The 19282-nt window shown below is 36.8% G+C and overlaps 1 protein-coding gene across 2 annotated transcripts; it reads right to left on the bottom strand.

The window, feature by feature from the left end:
* Window positions 1–8621: 8621 nt before the first annotated feature.
* Window positions 8622–14846, bottom strand: LOC144557727 (protein FAR1-RELATED SEQUENCE 7-like). Of its 2 annotated transcripts, XM_078306295.1 has the most exons (10): window positions 14668–14846; window positions 13515–14552; window positions 13338–13415; window positions 12958–13005; window positions 12553–12693; window positions 10070–12188; window positions 9609–9724; window positions 9440–9514; window positions 9192–9254; window positions 8622–9092 (listed from the first exon to the last, which is right to left on the bottom strand). In XM_078306295.1, the coding sequence occupies exons 2-10, from the start codon at window positions 14538–14540 to the stop codon at window positions 8934–8936; spliced, it is 3825 nt and encodes a 1274-aa protein (XP_078162421.1). In that variant the 5' UTR covers window positions 14541–14552; window positions 14668–14846; the 3' UTR covers window positions 8622–8933. The 2 variants fall into 2 exon arrangements, with proteins under 2 accessions (XP_078162421.1, XP_078162422.1); XM_078306296.1 differs by lacking the exon at window positions 12553–12693.
* Between the last annotated feature and the right edge of the window lie 4436 nt (window positions 14847–19282).

A 19282-nucleotide genomic window follows, 5' to 3' on the forward strand; every position in this document is an offset into this window, starting at 1 on the left:
AATCTTGTAGTGTCTCCAGATGACAAGACAATAAGACATTTACAACCCAAATACAACACACCAATTGAAGGTGTTTGGAGCACTCCAGTAGTTTCTATATGGCAAAATAATAGAGCATTTACAACCCTAAAATAACACTCCAATTGAAGGTGCTGGATCACTCTAGTAGTGTCTCTAGATAGTAAGAGGGCATGTACAATCCTAATACAACACTCCAATTGAAGGTGTTTGGAGCACTGTAGTAGTGTCTATAAATGGAAAGATAATAGGGCATTTACAATCCTAATACAACACTCGAATTGAAGGTGTTTGGAGCACTCTAGTCGTGTCTCAATATGCTTGATAAAAGGGCGTTTACAACACTGCAATTGAAGGTGTCTAGGGCACTCCAATAGTGTCTCCAGATGAAAAGAAAATAAGGCATTTACAACCCTAATACAACACTCCAATTGATGGTGTTTGGAGCACTCGAGTAGTGTCTATATACGGCAAAGATAATAGGGCATTTACAATGCTAATAGAACACTCCAATTGAAGGTGTTTGCAGCACTCTAGTCATGTCTGTATAAGGCAAGACAAAAGGTCATTTACACTGCAATTGAAGGTGTTCGAAGCACTCTAGTAGTGTCTCCAGATAGCAAGATAAAGGGCAGTTGCGACCCTAATACAACACTCAAATTGAAGGTGTTTGGAGCACTCTAGTAATATCTCCAGATGGTATGTAAAGTGGGCATTTACACCCCTAATACAAACACTCCAATTTAAGGTGTTTGGAGCACTCTAGTCATGCCTCCACATGGCAAGATAATACGGCATTTACAGCCCTAATACAACAATCCAATTGAAGGTGTTTTGAACGCTCTAGTATTGTCTCCAGATGGAAAGATAATAGGGCATTTACAACCCTAATACAACACTCCAATTAAAGGGGTTTGGAGCACTCTAGTAATGACTATATATAGCAAAATAATAGGGTATTTACAACCCTAATACAACACTCCAACTGAAGGTGTTTCGAGCACTCTAGTATTGACTCTATATAACAAGATAATATGGCATTTACAACCCTAATACAACACTCCAATTGAAGGTGTTTGAAGCACTTTAGGAATGTCTCCATATGGTAAGATAATAGGGCATTGACAACCCTAATACAACGTTCAAATTGAAGGTGTTTGGACCACTCTAGTAGAGTCTCCAGATGGAAAGATAATAGGGTATTTACAACCCTAATACAATCTCCAATTGAAGGTGTTTGGAGCACTCTAGTAGTGTCTCCGGATGGCAAGACAATAGGGTATTTCCAATCCTAATACAACACTCCAATTGAAGGTGTTTCGAGTACTCTAGTAGTGACTCTATATAACAAGATAATAGGGCATTTACAACCCTAATACGACCCTCCAATTTAAGGAGTTCGGAGCACTGCAGTAGTGTCTCGAGATGACAAGATAATAGGGTAGTTGTAACTCTAATAAAACACTACAATTGAAGGGTGTTTGGAGCACTCTACTAGTGTCTCCAGATGGTAGATAAGACGGCATTTACGACCCTAAGACAACACTCCAATTGAAGGTGTTTGGAGCACTCTAGTGATGTCTCCAAATTACATAATAACAGGGTATTTACAACCCTAATACAACACTCCAATTAAGGGTCTTTGGAGCACTATAGTAGTGTTTTCATATGGCAAGATAATATGGCATTTACAACCGTAATGCAACACTCCAATTAAAGGTGTTTGGAGCACTCTAGTAGTGTCTCTATATGGCAAGATAATAGAGCAATTACAACCCGAAAATAACACTCCAATCGAAGGTGTTTGGAGCACTGTAGTAGTGTCTATAGAACACTCCAATTGAAAGTGTTTGGAGCACTCTAGTCGTGTCCCAATATGGCAAGATAAAAGGTCATTTACAACACTCCAATTGATGGTATTTGGGGTAATCTTGTAGTGTCTCCAGATGACAAAACAATAAGACATTTACAACCCTAATAGAACACTTCAATTGAAGGTGTTTGGAGCACTCTAGTAGTCTCTCTATATGGCAAGATAATAGGGCAATTGCGACCCTTATACAACACTCCAATTGAAGGTGTTTGGAGCAATCTAGTAATATCTCAATATGGCAAGATAAAAGGGCGTTTACAACACTACAATTTAAGGTGTTTGGAGCACTCTAGTCGTGCCTCCACATGGCAAGATAATAGGGCATTTACAGCCCTAATACAACAATCCAATTGAAGGTGTTTTGAGCGCTCTAGTAGTGACTCTATATAGCAAGATAGGGTATTTACAACCCTAATACAACACTCCAATTGAAGGTGTTTGTAGCACTCTAGTAGTGTCTCTATATGGCAAGATATCTAGTAGTGTCTCTATATGGCAAGATAAAAGGGCATTTACAAACCTAAAATAACACTCCAATAGAAGGTGTTTGGAGCACTCTAGTAGTGTCTCCAGATGGCAAATATGGCATTGACAACCCTAATAGGACACTCTAATTGAAGGTGTTTGGAGCACTCTAGTAGTGTCTCCAGATGACAAGAAAGTAAGGCATTTACAACCCTAATACAACACTCCTATTGATGGTGTTTGGAGCACTGTAGTAGTGTCTATAAATGGCAAGATAATAGGGCATTTACAACCCTAATACAGCACTCGAATTGAAGGTTTTTGGAGCACTCTAGTCGTGTCTCAATATGGCAAGATAAAAGGGCGTTTACAACACTACAATTGAAGGTGTTTGGGGCACTCTAGTAGTGCCTCCAGATGACAAGAAAATTGGCATTTACAACCCTAATACAACACCCCAATTGATGGTGTTTGGAGCACTCGAGTAGTGTCTCTATACGGCAAAGATAATAGGGCATTTACAACGCTAATACAACACTCCAATTGAAGGTGTTTGCAGCACTCTACTCATGTCTGTATATGGCAAGATAATAGGGCATTTACAACTCTAAAACAACACTCCAATTGAAGGTGCTTGGATCACTCTAGTAGTGTCTTCAGATAGCTAGATAAGAGGGCATTTACAATCCTAATACAACACTCCAATTGAAGGTGTTTGGAGCACTGTAGTAGTGTCTATAAATGGCAAGATAATAGGGTATTTACAACCCTAATACAACACTCGAATTGAAGGTGTTTGGAGCACTCTAGTCGTGTCTCAATATGGCAAGATAAAAGGGCGTTTACAACACTACAATTGAAGGTGTTTGGGGCATTCTAGCAGTGTCTCCAGATGACAAGAAATGAAGGCATTTACAACCCTAATACAACACTCCAATTAATGGTGTTTGGAGCACTCGAGTAGTGTCTCTATACGGCAAAGATAATAGGGTATTTACAACCCTAATACAACACTCCAATTGAATGTGTTTGCAGCACTCTAGTCATGTTTGTATATGGCAAGATAAAAGGTCGTTTACACTCCAATTGAAGGTGTTTGGAGCACTGTAGTAGTGTCTATAAATGGCAAGATAATAGGGCAGTTGCGACCCTTATACAACACTCCAATTGAAGGTGTTTGGAGCACTCTAGTAATATCTCCATATGGTATGTAAAGTGGATATTTACACCCCTAATACAAACACTCCAATTTAATGTGTTTAGCACTCTAGTTGTGCCTCCACATGGCAAGATAATAGGGCATTTATAGCCCTAATACAACAATCCAATTGAAGGTGTTTTGAGCGCTCTAGTATTGAATCTATATAGCAAGATAGGGTATTTACAACCCTAATACAACACTCCAATTGAAGGTGTTTCGAGCATTATAGTAGTGTCTCCATATGGCAAGATAATTTGGCATTTACAACCCTAATGCAGCACTCCAATTGAAGGTGTTTGTAGCACTCTAGTAGTGACTCTATATAACAAGATAATATGGCATTTACAACCCTAATACAACCCTTCAATTTAAGGTGTTCGAAGCACTCCAGTAGTGTCTTGAGATGACAAGATAATAGGGTAGTTGTAACCCTAATAAAACACTCCAATTGAAGGTGTTTGGAGCACTCTAGTAGTGTCTCCAGATGGTAGATAAGACGGCATTAACGACCCTAAGACAACAGTCCAATTGAAGATGTTTGGAGCACTCTAGTGATGTCTCCAGATTACATGATAACAGGGCATTTACAACCCTAATAGAACACTCCAATTAAGGGTGTTTGGAGCACTATAGTAGTGTTTCCAGATGGCAAGATGATATGGCATTTACAACCCTAATGAAACACTCCAATTGAAGGTGTTTGGAGCACTCTAGTAATGTCTCTATATGGCAAGATAATAGAGCAATTACAACCCGAAAATAACACTCCAATTGAAGGTGTTTGGAGCACTGTAGTAGTGTCTATAGATAGCGAGATATTAGGGCATTTACAACCCTAATACAACACTCCAATTGAAAGTGTTTGGAGCACTCTAATCGTGTCTCAATATGGCAAGATAAAAGGGCATTTACAACACTCAAATTGAAGGTATTTGGGGCACTCTAGTAGTGTCTCCAGATGACAAGACAATAAGACATTTACAACCCTAAAACAACACTCCAATTGAAGGTATTTGGAACACTCTAGTAGTGTCTCTCTATATTGCAAGATATTAGGGCATTTACAACCATAAAACAACACTCCAATTGAAGGTGCTTGGATTACTCTAGTAGTGTCTCCAGATAGCTAGATAAGAGGGCAATTACAAACCTAATATAACAATCCAATTGAATGTATTTGGAGCACTCTAGTGGTAACTCTATATAGCAAAATAATAGGACATTTACCACCGTAGTACAACACTTCAATTGAAGGTATTTGGAGCACTCTAATAGTATCTCTATATGGCAAGATAATAGGGCATTTAAAACCGTAATACAACACTCCAATTGAAGGTGTTTGGAGCACTCTAGTAATGTCATCAAATGGCAAGATAATAGGGCATTTACAACCCTAATACAACACTCCAATTGAAGGTGTTTGGAGCACAATAGTAGTGTCTCCAAATGGCAAGATAAGAGATCATTTACAACCCTAATACAACAGTTAAATTGAAGGTGTTTGGAGCACTCTAGTATTGTCACCAGATGGCAAGACAATAGGGCATTTACAATCCTAATACAACACACCAATTGAAGGTGTTTGCTGCTCTCTAGAAGTGACTCTATATAGTAAAATAATAAAGTATTTACAACCCTAATCCAACCCTCCGAAAGAACATATTTGGAGCACTCAAGTAGTGTCTCCGGATGACAAGATAATAGGGCATTTACAGCCCTAAAACAACATTCCAATTGAAGGTGTTTGGAGCACGCTGTGTCTCCATATGACATGATAATTGAAAATTTACAATCCTAATAAAACACTTCAATTGATGTTGTTTGGAGCACTCGAGTAGTGTTTATAAATGGCAAAATAATAGGGCATTTACAACCCTAATACAACACTTCAATTGAAGGTGTTTGGAGCACTCTAGTCGTGTCTCTATATTGCAAGATAAAAGAGCGTTTACAATACTCTAATTGAAGGTGTTTGGGGCACTCTAGTAGTATCTCCAGATAATAAGAAAATAATGCATTTACAACTCTAAAACAACACTCCAATTGAAGGTATTTGGTGCACTCTAGTAATGTCTCTATATGGCCTGTGAAAAGGATAGTTGTAACCCTAATATAACACCCCAATTAAAAGTGTTTGGAGCACTCTAGTAGTGTCTCCATATGACAAGTTAATAGGACATTTACAACCCTAAGAGAACAATCCAATTGAAGGTGTTTGTAGCACCCTAGTAGTGACACTATATAGCAATATAATAGGGCATTTACAACCCTGATACAACACTCCAATTGAAGGTGTCTGAAGCACTCTAGTAGTGTCTCAAGATGACAAGATAATAGGGCATTTACAACCATAATACAACACTCCAATTGAAGGTGTTTGGAGCACTCTAGTATTGTCTCCAGATGGCAAGACAATAGGGCATTTTATTCCTAATATAACACTCCAATTGATGGAGTTTGGAGCACTCTAGTAGTGACTTTATATAGCAAGATAATAGGGCATTTACAACTCTAATAGAACCCTCCAATAAAAGAAGTTTGGAGCACTCTAGTAGTGTCTCTGAATGCCAAGATAATAGGCTATTTACAACGCTAAAACAACACTCCAACTGAAGGTGTTTGGAGCACTCTAATAGTGTCTCCAGATGACATGAAAATAGAAAATTTACAATCTTAATACAACACTACAATTGATTTTGTTTGGTGCACTCGAGTAGTGTCTATAGATGTCATGATAATAGGCCATTTACAACCCTAATACAACACTCCAATTGAAGGTGTTTAGAGCACTCTAGTCGTGTCTCTATATGCCAAGATAAAAGGGCGTTGGCAATATTGCAATTGAAGGTGTTTCGGGCACTCTAGTAGTGTCTCCAGATGACAAGATAATAAGTCATTTACAACTCTAATAGAACACTCTAATTGATGGTGTTTAGAGCACTCAAGTTGTCTCTATATGGCAAGATAATACGGCATTTATAACCCTAATACAACACTCGAATTGAAGGTGTTTGCAGCACACATGGCAAAATAATAGTGCATTTACAACCCTATTACAACACTCCAATTGAAGGTATTTGGAGCACTTTAGTAGTGTCTATATATGGCAAAATAATAGGTTATTTCCAACCCAAATACAACACTCCAATTGAAGGTGTTTCAAGCACTCTAATAGAGTTTTTTAGATGGCAAGATAATAGAGTATTTACAACTCTAATATAACACTCCAATTAAAGGTGTTTGGAGCACTCTAGTAGTGACTCTATATAGCAAGATAATAGGACATTTACAACCCTAATACAACACTTCAATTGAAGGTGTTTGGAGCACTTTAGTAGTGTTTCTATATGGCATGATAAAAGGGTATTTACAACCCTAATGCAACACTCTGTTTGTTGTTTGGAGCACTCTGATAGTGTCTCTAGGGTATTTACAACCCTAATACAACACTTCAATTGAAGGTGTTTGGAGCACTCTAGTAATGTCTTGAGATGGCAAAATAATAAGGCATTTACAATCCTAATACAACACTACAATTGAAGGTGTTTGGAGCACTATATAGCAACATAATAGGGAATTTACAACTCTAATACAACACTCCAATTGAATGTGTTTGGAGCACTCTAGTAGTTTTTTATATTCCAAGATAAAATGGCATTTACAACCCTAATACAACACTCCAATTGAAAGTGTTTGGAGTACTCTAGTAATGTCTTCAGATGACATGATAATAGAGCATTTACAACCCTAAGTCAACACTCCAATTGATGGTGTTTGCAACACTCTAGTAATGTTTCTAGATGGCAAGAGAAGAGGGCAGTTGCAACCTTAATACAACACTCCAATTGATGATGTTTGGAGCACTCTAGTTGTGTCTCTAGATGGCAAGATAATAGGGCATTTGCAACCGTAATAAAACATTCCAATTGAAGATGTTTGGAGAACTCTAGTAGTGTCTCTATATGGCTAGATAATAGGGCATTTACAACTTAATACAACACTCCAATTGAAAGTGTTTGGAGCACTCTAGTGGTGACTCTTTATAGCAAGATAATAGGGCATTTACAACCTTACAACACTCCAATTGAACGTGTTTGGAGCATTCTAGTAATGTATCCAGATGGCAAAATAATAGGATATTTGCAACTATAATACAACACTTGAATTGAAGGTGTTTAGAGCACTTTAGTAGGGTCTTCAAATGGCAAGATAATAGGGTATTTACAATCCTATTATTTTGCCATCTTGAGACACTACTATAGTGCTCCAAACACCATCAATTGGAGTTTTGTACTAGAGTGCTTCAAACACCTTCAATTGGAAAGTTGTATTTGAGTTGTTTATGTCATATTATCTTGTCATCTGGAGACACTACTAGAGTGTTCCAAATATCTTCAATTGGAGTGTCGTATTAGGATTGTAATTGTTCTGTTATCTAGATATATAGAATCACTACTAGAGTGCTTCAAACACTTTTAATTGGAGTGTTGTATTAAGATTGCAACTGGTTTTTTCTCTTGTAATCTGAAGACACTACTAGAGTGCTCTAAACACCTTTAATTAGAGTGTTGCCTTCTGGAGACACCACTCGAGTGCTCCAAACACCATCAATTGAAGTGTTAGAGTGTTGTTTTAATGTTGTAAATATCATATTATCTTGTCATTTGAAAACACTGTTAGAATACTTCAAATATTTTTAATTGAAGTGTTGTTACTTTACATTTATAATATGCATAATTAAGATCTTTAAAATTAGAAGGATGTTGAGCCACCCTTAGTGTGGTGCCAGATCCTCTTTCACTTTGAAGAATAATATGGATATTTTTGTTTGTTTACTGGAAACAGGCATTACTGCAACCCTGACTAATAAAAGACGAGTCGAAGAACCATTCCTAGACATCGTTTCAAAACATTTCCAGGTAAAACTAAAATTTATCCACTGTTGCTTGTACTAAAAACGAAATTTTTGTTTCACAGGCACATCAAACTCGAGTTCAAACTAAAGTATTTATCGCTAACAGGACCAGTAAAAGATAAAAGATTAAAAAAAAAAAAAAATTCTTCTACCTGGAACAAGAGCAAATTACTATTATCAAGGTTAAGATCCAACTACTAGCTACAATAAGCTATTATTATAACATTCCTAAACAGTGTGATACCACTGCCAATAAGACTACAAGAACAGAAAGATACAACACAAACAAAAACTACAATTAACCATCTTTGTCAATACTACCATGCCCGATTACAAATTCACCTCAAAAAAACAAGCTTACACGAAAACACACAAGCAAATCATTACCATATATAAAATAATTTACAAGGGGCGCCACCTCAATGGCGACAATAATCAACAGAGCACAACAACAGGCTACATCACAGGAAATCCCAGACTGGAATGGTGTAATGTCCCTGATCGGTGTTTTGATGGCCCAGTTGCTGATTATTACCAACCATTTGTGGGTTGGCACCAACCAGTTGTGGGTTGTTGCCGAGAAATTGGAGAGACTGCATGTCAGGTGCTGGTGGTATGGCCTGCAAAAGGAAAGAAATAATATATTTCATGGTTAAATAGCAGGGTACAGGGGCAAAAGAATTATTCTAAACAACCATGTAATTGTTTATTGCATTGACCTGCGTCATTTGAGTGCTGCTGTGAAAAGCCTGCTGCTGAAGAGCAGCTGATGAATCCTGCATCTGTTTGATTATACATAATAGTTATAAGATAAATAAAACGGACAATCTAAGAAATATTTCAAAACAATAACAGCATCAATGAGAAACAGTACTAACAACATATGACAACAATAGTCACTATTTTACCACTGTTACTACTGGTATAACTTTTAAATTTGATATTCACACTGTAGCATGGAAATTACCTGACTAAATTGCGTCATGCCATGAAATCCTTGCACTGCACCAAGCGCAAACTGGGGATTGGTGACATATGGTGCCTAAATTGAACAAGAAAAATAATATTACAACAGGTCCAAAAGTTAGTTCATATTTGTCGAAAAGAGTAGATACTCCCAATTACAAGAAAAACACCTGCATAAGCTGACTTGGTGTAAGGAAAGGTGGTGGCGCATTCCTTGCAGGAATTTCATTTGTTGGTGGTGGGGGCTCTTCAGCCCTAATTGCAAGTTGGTGATCCTCTGAAACACCTATATTAATTAGAAAAACCACAACACAATCACTTGATCGATTAATTGAACTAGGTTTTGTACATCTTAATACTAAATATCATTTAGTGACCCCCCCCCCACCAGTCCAGCACACAAAAAAGAAATAATAAAAGTTGATCCTAAGTTCAAAAAGAATCCCAAACAAGCCAAAAATCCAATCTCTCTCAATCATTCTTTGTTTAGAAGAAAGAAAACATATAAAGATTTAGGAACTTAAGGTTACCGTATGTAATCTTCATTACCCAAACCCCAACCTATCCAAGAAAATCTTATCCTCGTTTCCTTTATAAAAAAAAAATATAACATAGAGACTGAAACAAAGACCTTGACGTGCCTTCTTCCTCTTACTGCCACCACCACTCACATCAACCCCATTGTTCTGTCTCTTACCTAAACTCTTCTTCTTTCTCTTTGTCTCCCCACTTGTCCCCTCTCCTGACCCCAAAATATGTTGCATCCCCTTGAGCGCCCCACCACTGACATTCGCCCCCTTGTCCATTACTCGGGCCTGTAAAACTTTCTCCACCTGGTCAATTAGCTGCGCTGCCTGGTTCTGCATAAACAGGTAACCCTCTTGGTTCTCCGCTGCACGAGCTGCAACCCGATACAGGATCCTGCACAGTGACCCATAGCGTTTTGCCAAGGATGACCTTGGGTCATCATCAAATCCTAAACCATGATTCTCCCGCAAATTTTCCAATTTTGCATCCTTCCTCCACCTGTGCAGAATGTATTGTGGGGGAAGTTCCTTAATGTTTTTTATGTCAAATATTTTTAAGATGTGGCAGCATGGGATGCCCGTCGACTCAAATTTCTTGCATGTGCACATGGCAGAGAGGTCTGATGAGTCAAACCTGACGAAATGTATAGGTGGCCTATCCTTCACAGTTACCTGGTGCTCTGACACCGACCCAACCTCACCACAAGTGAAAGCTGTACACATGACAAACATGTCAAACTCATGCTTGAACAAATTGAAGACTGCTGGCGTGTAGACGTTCACGGTTTGCCAGAGCAGACGATAGTTGTTGTGGCCCCGTGGAACCCCCTGGCCTGCTAAGTAATCAGCTTGTTGCTCATGAAACCTTCTCTCCTCGACAAACTGCTCGAGTTGCTTAAGACATGTTAAAATCCCAAGCTCAGGCTTGAGATACTCTTTCAAAGTCAAGGTCATGTTGTCGCCTTGTAATGTAGCCGAGATATCAGCAGTGAACACATCACGGGCATATAGTGAAGCCCACTTCTCCTTATCCATGTATAATTTATTCATCCACTCATTGTCCTTGAGGTCATATTTCTCTAACAAGAGGTCCCAGGCTGAGGCGAGCTCAGTCTCTTCACCACAACCATTCAAGCACCCCGCAAACTCCACCGAGAAGTTAGAACCTTGCATAACATGCTCAAGCTCTCTGGTGGCATTCTGGTAAATATGGAGCACAGATATCCTGTGCATTGTACCGGGCCAGATGGCTGAAATAGATTCAGACATTGCGTCTCCCTGGTCTGTGAGCAGGGTTTTTGGCTGCTTCCCAGACATGGCTGATTTGAAGGTTTCGAATAGCCATTTAAATGATGCCAATGACTCGTCATACATCAAAGCCATGCCAAAAATTACAATTTGGCGGTGATGGTTGAGACCAAGAAATAAAGCAAGCGGGCGACCATAATTCTCAATCTTATACCGAGTGTCAAAACAAACAACATCACCGAAATGGTGGTAGTCGTTAATGGATTTAGCATCAGCCCAGAATACATTAGTTACTTGGTCAGTTTCATCCAATTGAACCGAGTAAAAGTAATTGGGGTTTTCTCCCTTGACCTTTTGCATGTACTCGCATATTACACCAGCATCACCCTGGGGCATTTTTGTAATTAATTTTGACCTCACATAGTTCTTGTACTCATCAGGTATGTACACTGGTGCCTCTATCTCATTGTCATTTTCTCTCTCTTTTTCTTGGTGCACAACTATTGCCTGTTCTTTCTCCTTCTCCTTTGTCCGTGGTGTTCGTACAACCTTGGCTAATAAATTTTGCTTGCGTAAAGCTTGAATATCCATCAACAATGGTTCTAGCTCATGATTATGATGAGATACAAACTCTGTCACAACGTACTTATTACTAACAGTAATTTTAATTGTCATGTGGGCCCCACAATTGGTACGGGTCTCTGGCGGTGGCCTCTTAGGGTTTGAGCTGTTGGAGCGGGGCCGATAGCCTTCCTTGGAGCACACAAAAGAGCGGGACTTAGTTACGCTACGGCCAGCACGGTCCCACCACCCCTTTCGTATGGTGAAGCCAATTTTCATTGCATATTTGGAGTAGAAATCATGTGCCTTTTCTTCATTTTCAAAAACCATGCCAAGTTTAGGTTCACCTCCCGGATCTGCGGTGATCTCTTCTGTTGGGTCAGGTTCAGGTGTTTCATTTTCTTTATACGTGAGCTAAAAGAAAAGGGTTGAAACAAGAAATTAGTTAGATAAAGCCAAATAAGGAAAAATGTTACCAATTGCAGGAAGCCAGATATAACGGATATTTTGAAGTTTCAGTATTTCTACTGCGTCAAAATAAGTTTACAAGGTAATAATTTACCAGATAATACAAAACGTCTGGAACCAGAGATCGGTACCCGTATTAGTACATGTATGATATCGGTGTCCAGGTATTACTACTAGTTTCCTATTATCAGATCAATGTTGTTGGCATCCTGAAGAGAGGCGTATTTATCTTATAATCATTGTAGCTAGACGCACCACTGTGACATGTATTCAACATAAGTAAATCAAAACTGACATCAAAGAGTAGTACCACACGGGGCTGGGACCGGGGTCGTGGACGCACAGGGGTGCTGGTACTGGTACCGGTACCTGCCAGACCTTGATATGAATATACTGGCCAGTACATCAATGTGTAGGCTGGTACAGCTGCAACTTGGCCTGTTGGCGTGGTCTGAAATTAAGTAACAAGTCTATGTTAAAGTTGTATTAATAGAACTACAAAATCCATACAATCTTAAGATCACACCAGTAAATACATACTGGGAATTTGGTAAGTAGCCTTACTTTTTTTTGCTGTGGAGGCGCTTACTGTGTTTTAATTGTTTCCTTTGAGTTTGTTTATTTTGCATTAACAAGTTATGCCGCACCACAAACTTTCAGGTACAACCAACGTACCCCTATGTGCAGAACTGGCTAGTATTTTAAAAATTGTTACCTCTGTTTGTTTTTTCCCAGAGCGTCTCCCTGGAGTTTTTCCTGTAGTCTGAAACAAAAAGGTAAAAATACTAAATAAAAACAGAAGCCACAAAATCAGTGAAAAATGAAACAAAGGAGGATACCAATGTGGCATTCCAGGTATTTCCTACTGCATCTACTTGAAATTTCAAAAACAGACAACTGTTTTAAACAGAAAGTCAAAAGTAATTAAAGAAGTTTCTAAAAGAACATTCTTGTTGTAGTAGTTAGTCTTTGCACAAAAGCACTAGACCTCATATTGCAAACTTTAGATCATACTAGTATTTCTATTAAGGCAAATGTTCTTGCTTAAGTGCATGTGGAATGTAAATTGGTATAACTAGTAACTATCTAAATTACCAATGATTCATCAGTTGAGAGGAACTTTCCACCCCTTCCTCTCTTACGCTTTTCAGCAATTGCTTGCCTCGAGGCAATCTACATAAAAATAACAACACAAATTGCAAAATTACACTTCGAGCACACTCAAATAGAATCTAAACACAAATAAAAACCCAATAATCATCAAACTATTACCTTTCCAGGCCTCCCAATAACACCCCTATTCCGCCTTTTATTCAGATACTTTAACAATATTCTTCTCCTCTCTTCATTATTGTGATGAGGCACTCGAATCAGCCTGTACAATAGGCTACCACCAGCACCTGATCCAGACCCGGCAACTCGTTTCTTATTTTTACCCTTCTTTCCTTTTTTACCCTTGCCAGCCCTACCATCGTCACTCTCTGTCTCTTCATCTTCTCCAGAGCTCGCCAATTCAATCACTTCAGTCTTTGACCTGCTACCCCGTGTTCTTTTCGCAACCGGCCCGTCTTCCTCGGTCTCAGTTGATTTTTTTCTATACACTCGTCTCATCCGACCTGCATTAGATCCTGTACCTGTCTTGTAATCCCCTTTATGACAGACAAACCTTTGCATTGTAAGAGCGCCACTATTGGCAGAACGTCTGTTTGACCCAGTTCGGGTCTTAAAACCTGCTTTCTCCCCATACTCGTTGTAGAAAACCTTTGCACCCTCAACTGATTCAAATTCCATCCCAATTGTTGGTACTGAGACCATGTTTTCATCCCCCGAATTCTGTAAATTTGAACTTTCCTCACCCAAATTTTGCACAGTTACATGGTTGTGCTCTATCTCAAGCTTAGTCACAACCCATTTGTCATGTTGCTTTCTGACAACCTCCATCATGGCCTTACAACATTCACCGCCCACATTGCCTGATGTACCACGCGCCGAGTTAATAATGGGTCCTACAGCACCGCTGCTCAAGTAAGTACGCATTACCTGAGCCACCCGAGTGGCATACTCGTTGTACAGAGTTTGAGGTGGAACCGGTGAGGCAGCTGACACGTTGGTCTCAGGAGCGTTATCCGCAGGCTTCTCGTTCGTTGATTCAGACTCCTTCTCCGTTGGAGAGGTTTCGAATTGCTCTCCTTTCTCTCCCTGAACATTTTTCCCGATTTTCTCTATTTCTCCCTGGTTTCGTTCTTCCTCGTTCGCATTAACAATCCTCTCCTGGGACGACGAATCAATTTCCGCCATGAACACTCGGATCTGTACAGAGAGGTCGGAGCTTTAGTAAAAACTACAACAAACCCTAAAAAAATTAGGGATACAAAACCCTGGGAAGTTTTGAAAGAAGAGAGGGAAGGAGAAAGGAGGGACTTACCCGTATTCCCGAATTTCTTTGATTTTTTGAATTAATTTATATATGGATCGAAAGAAGATTTGAGATGCGCCGATCGCCTGTTTCTTCCTCCTTTCTATCCTTTCCTGGAGCAAGAGAGGGGAGAGTCGCAACTCGCAACTTGTACTGGTGTCGCTGGATTTTCTGGGAAAGAGAATTTGTGGCATATGACCGAACAGGAGACACGGTGTTGTTAGATGCAATAATTGACACGTAGCGTTGCAGAGGGCCCAGGGGAGTTTCTGATCATAAGAACACCATAGATTTTTACGCACGTCTACTAGAGAGCGAATGAACGTCAATATTTATATTTTTTTTTTTATGAAAATCAAAGAATAAATTGAATGTGAAAAAAAATGTATGTACTTGATGTGACGAAAGACTACAAAGAAGTTTCCTTTTTCTTTTTTGTTCTTTTTGTCTTTTTCAACAGATCAGCAGACACACGGAAATTTATTTGTTTCTGAACTAGACGATGAATATAGAACTTATCCGATTCTCACCCGGAATTACGACCGTCGATGATTTTTAAAAGATTGTTTCTAGATCTATACAAATTTGATCCACTGTGAAATCATTTAAAACAGTACTAACAAATTTCAATTTCTGAAGATGTGATAGAAAATCTGATGAAAAGATATGTTCTTACTACTTAAAAAAAAAAAATTTACAAAGAAAGTAGTTAATTCGAAAACAACTATTATTTAGAATAACTATGAACAGACAATAGCGAAGTTAGGGTGTGATGTGTTCACTAAAATGGTTTGATGAGCACAACTCTAAAAGTATATCGAATTAATTTTTACTATTTTTTTTTTACCACTTGACCTTGTAGCAAATAAACTGAAAACTTTTAAAATTTTACATATACATGCATCACTCATGAAGTACATAGATTTCAACGGTTTGGATTCGGCGTTTGAAATCGATCCAATATACTTTTAGAATTGTGTTCATCAAACCATCTTGATGAGCACATCACACTTTAGCTTTGCTCAACATACAAACAATATGTTTTACTATTTAGAATAGCTGCTAATATGCTAATTCGCTATTATTTTTTGAAACGGAAACAAGATAATTGACAAAGTTGATAATTTCAAAATCATGTCGAAGATTTTCTCAAAAGAATAATGTCGGTCTATAATTTTATATAATTCAAAGTAAGACTTAGATGCTATAGATAGCATAATGTCTTCCATGTTATGACTTCAAAAATCTATCATCATATAAATTTCAAACTTTAATTTAAGTAGTTTAATAAATTGATTATATAATGAATTTGTAGAATGCCAACTTTTATTATTTTTAAATTTTTTTTACTATTTTTTATAATTTATGAAAGATGTAAAAAAAAGGCTTAAAAATCAAAGAAAATTATCAATGTTTTAGGTTATTTTTTGCCATCTTTCATAAATCATACAAAATAGTAAAAAAAATTCAAAAATAGAAAAATTAGTATTCTACAAGTTCATTATATAAACAATTTATTGAGCTACTTAGATAGAAATTTAAAGTTTATACGATAAGTTTTTGAAACCGTAGCACATAAGACATTTTGTTATCCATAGCATCTAACCCTTACTCTAATTCAAAAGAATAGTGTCGGTCTATTATTTTTTCAGTGTTTGAATTACATTTTATTAAATTTTATATAATTTAAGTATTTAATGTATTATTAAAATTTAGTATATACTAGCTATTATAATTTTCAAATATTTTAGTAAATAATAAAACATGCTTTAAGTGTCAAAGAATTGAAAATATCAGATATATATTGTGCATGGTCCCTTTTTTCTATGCTTAATATTGTCGGTTAATTTTCAGTGAATCTGACTCGGATGGATTTAAGTAGGATAAGTGCATAAACTGACTGCAAATAAAAATAAATTTTTAATTGTATAATCTATCTTATTATAGTAACAAAGACTATATTTTGAGTTTCGTCTCGAAAATAAATATAAGTATTGGAGAAAGAATTTACTTTTTAAAATTAGAAATGCAACATAAAACTAATATATACAGATTTTGATAAATGATCATGGAATACGTAGATTATTATTATACATTGAATTATACGTACTTCGTATTAATTGATCGATATATTAATTAGTATAAAATTGAAAATTTTCCATCTACACGACTAAATTTCACAATAATTAATAATTGATTCAACAATTAAAAAGGCTTGGTAAATGGTAACTTGACTTGTCAGGTGTAGGGGTGGCAACGAATCGACCAGAATCAAACTTATCCTAGGTTTGAGTTTGGTTTGATTCGCTTCGAACCGAACCTGATTTGATTCGTTTCGAATCGAATTAATTGCGAACTACACATTTTTCAAATCGAACCCAAATCGAATCACGAACTAAATTATTTTTTAGCATCCCTAGTTATACCGGTAATTTATACATTAATTTTTTCTTGCGAGACAAAATTTACATGGCTTACTTTTACAAGTATGAAATGAGTGTTTTTAAATTGAAAAATTATTTATGAAAAAATACATCACAACAAATAATCGTATAAAGAGGATTAAGTACAAAAACTGAAATATGTAGTAATCATACCTCGAGTGCTCACTCGATCAAATCCTTAATCGGACCATCTAATGAAGTGAGAATCCGAAAGGTAGAGAAGGCAGAGAGCGACAGCCAGTCACCGAGAGCGTCGGCTAGGTTTTAAAGCAAGAGGGAGAGTGAGTTAGGGAGAGGCGGAGAGAGAACTAGATTACTGAGATTTGAGAGCGAGGGAGCGTCGGTTAAGTAAGTTAAATTATGACTCTCTATCTTGGATTTTAATTTCATTAGGTAGATGAACGGCCGATGTTATTATGAGATTCAAACCATAAAAGTTCGCGAACCCATTTCAATCGAACCAGGCTAGGTTTGAGTTTGGTTTGAATTAATTTCGAACCACACCTGGTTTGGTTCGTTTCAATTCGAACCCATTTCGAATCGAATTAAACTCGAATCAAACCTAAATCGAATCACGAACTACAAATTTTTTTGCGAGCCCTAGTCAGGTGTCATGCAAAATATGAGTGGGGTTAAAATGCTTTATTGGTTTTGTGCCTCTATCATGCCCCAACTTCATTATCTCTATTTTCAAAGCCTAAATAATCGATCTGAACCATTTACAAATTTTATAATTTATATTTTTTTTTTTACTAATTGTTTGGAGAGGTACGACAAAATTACTATTTATGAATGGTCTAAAATATTCTAAAAACAGTAATTTTGTACATATTTTATAGCAAAATAATTTCAAAAAATATAAAATTTTGTATCCAAGTACATTTTAATACGAAGATCATATTGAACGGTTTGGATCGACAATTTAAACTTTGAAAATAGAGATAACGATGTTGAGAATCAAGCTATTCAACTATTTAATATCCATAAAGAATTCTTCTATTCGGATTTCAAATTTGTAATCTCTCATACATTAAATATTACCTTTGTCACCTAAATCAGAAACTGATTTTCAAATTCTTATTTATTCTGTCCATAATCACATTACTTTTCATTTTCATCTAAGTACGCATTCAATTATATTTTATGTCAGTCATCTGATCCTTAAAGCATATTTTATTTTCTTAACACGATGAAGTTGTTACTCTCATTAAAATAGAAACAGTGCAGTCTTGTCAAAAAAAAAATAGAAACAGTGCATGATATATATAAATAACAATTAGGAAACAAACAATCATGCGGCCACCGGCCGGTCATAGTCAACAATTTCCTTTCGAGTAGGAACAGCTCCTGTGGGCTGTGGATGAGCAAAATATTTTGAGAAAATTATTGATAAAATTATAAGAAGGATTTAAATGTCTTATTTTTGTGTTTTCATTATGTTTTTATTTATTAAACATAAATAACTTAAAATTTAAACTCAAATACCAAAATAAAACTGTTCAATTCTATGTGCACATAAAAAATTACAACATTTTGATTTTGTTTTGACTAGTTGCGAGAGCTTGCAAAATAGTGCGACCTTCATAGTTCTGATTAGGACAAAAGATAAAAAGCGAGCGTTGTTAAGTTTTAAGTACTTTGGTGAGCTTAATTCTAAATTTATTGGAATGATTTTAGATGACAAATTCAAATTGTTAAAAACTAATCTACTTTGAGCGAGTGTTGTTAAGTTCTAAGTATTCAGGTGAGCTTAACTCTAAAATTTATCGGAATGATTTTAGATGACGAATTCAAATTGTCGAAATTGATCAGCTTTACGAGTGATGATGCGTTCACATGTCAAATGTATAAATTATCAAATTGATTTAGTATAAAGTTAAATAGTATAAAACGACGAATAATAAACGTATTAAAATTAAAGCAAAACTAGTGTGTGTTAGGCTCCGAGAGGGTCTGATGAGCACAACTTTAAAAATCTACAATATTGACTTCAAACGACGAATCCATGCTGTTGAAACTCAAGTACTCCACAAGGGATGCGTATACATGATTTTTTTTTTAATTTTCAAATTCGTTTAGTACAAAGTCAAGCGGTAAAAATAAATAAATTATAAGTTTCTTTAATACATTCATTTTTCATTATTATTTTTACTGCTTGACTTTGTACTAAATGAATTCAA

This window comes from Carex rostrata, chromosome 8 (genome assembly GCF_964058835.1).
Source record: "Carex rostrata chromosome 8, lpCarRost1.2, whole genome shotgun sequence".
NCBI lineage: Eukaryota > Viridiplantae > Streptophyta > Magnoliopsida > Poales > Cyperaceae > Carex > Carex rostrata.

What these genes read in the sequence shown, in the direction of transcription:
- LOC144557727 (XM_078306295.1), bottom strand. Translation starts at nt 14,540, where the DNA reads ATGGCGGAAATTGATTCGTCGTCCCAGGAGAGGATTGTTAATGCGAAC. An exon ending in CTGGGAAAAAACAAACAGAG is followed by an intron (nt 12,694 to 12,957) that starts GTAACAATTTTT and finishes ACTTAATTTCAG; the next exon opens with ACCACGCCAACAGGCCAAGT. An exon ending in CCCGGTCCCAGCCCCGTGTG is followed by an intron (nt 12,189 to 12,552) that starts GTACTACTCTTT and finishes CTTTTCTTTTAG; the next exon opens with CTCACGTATAAAGAAAATGA.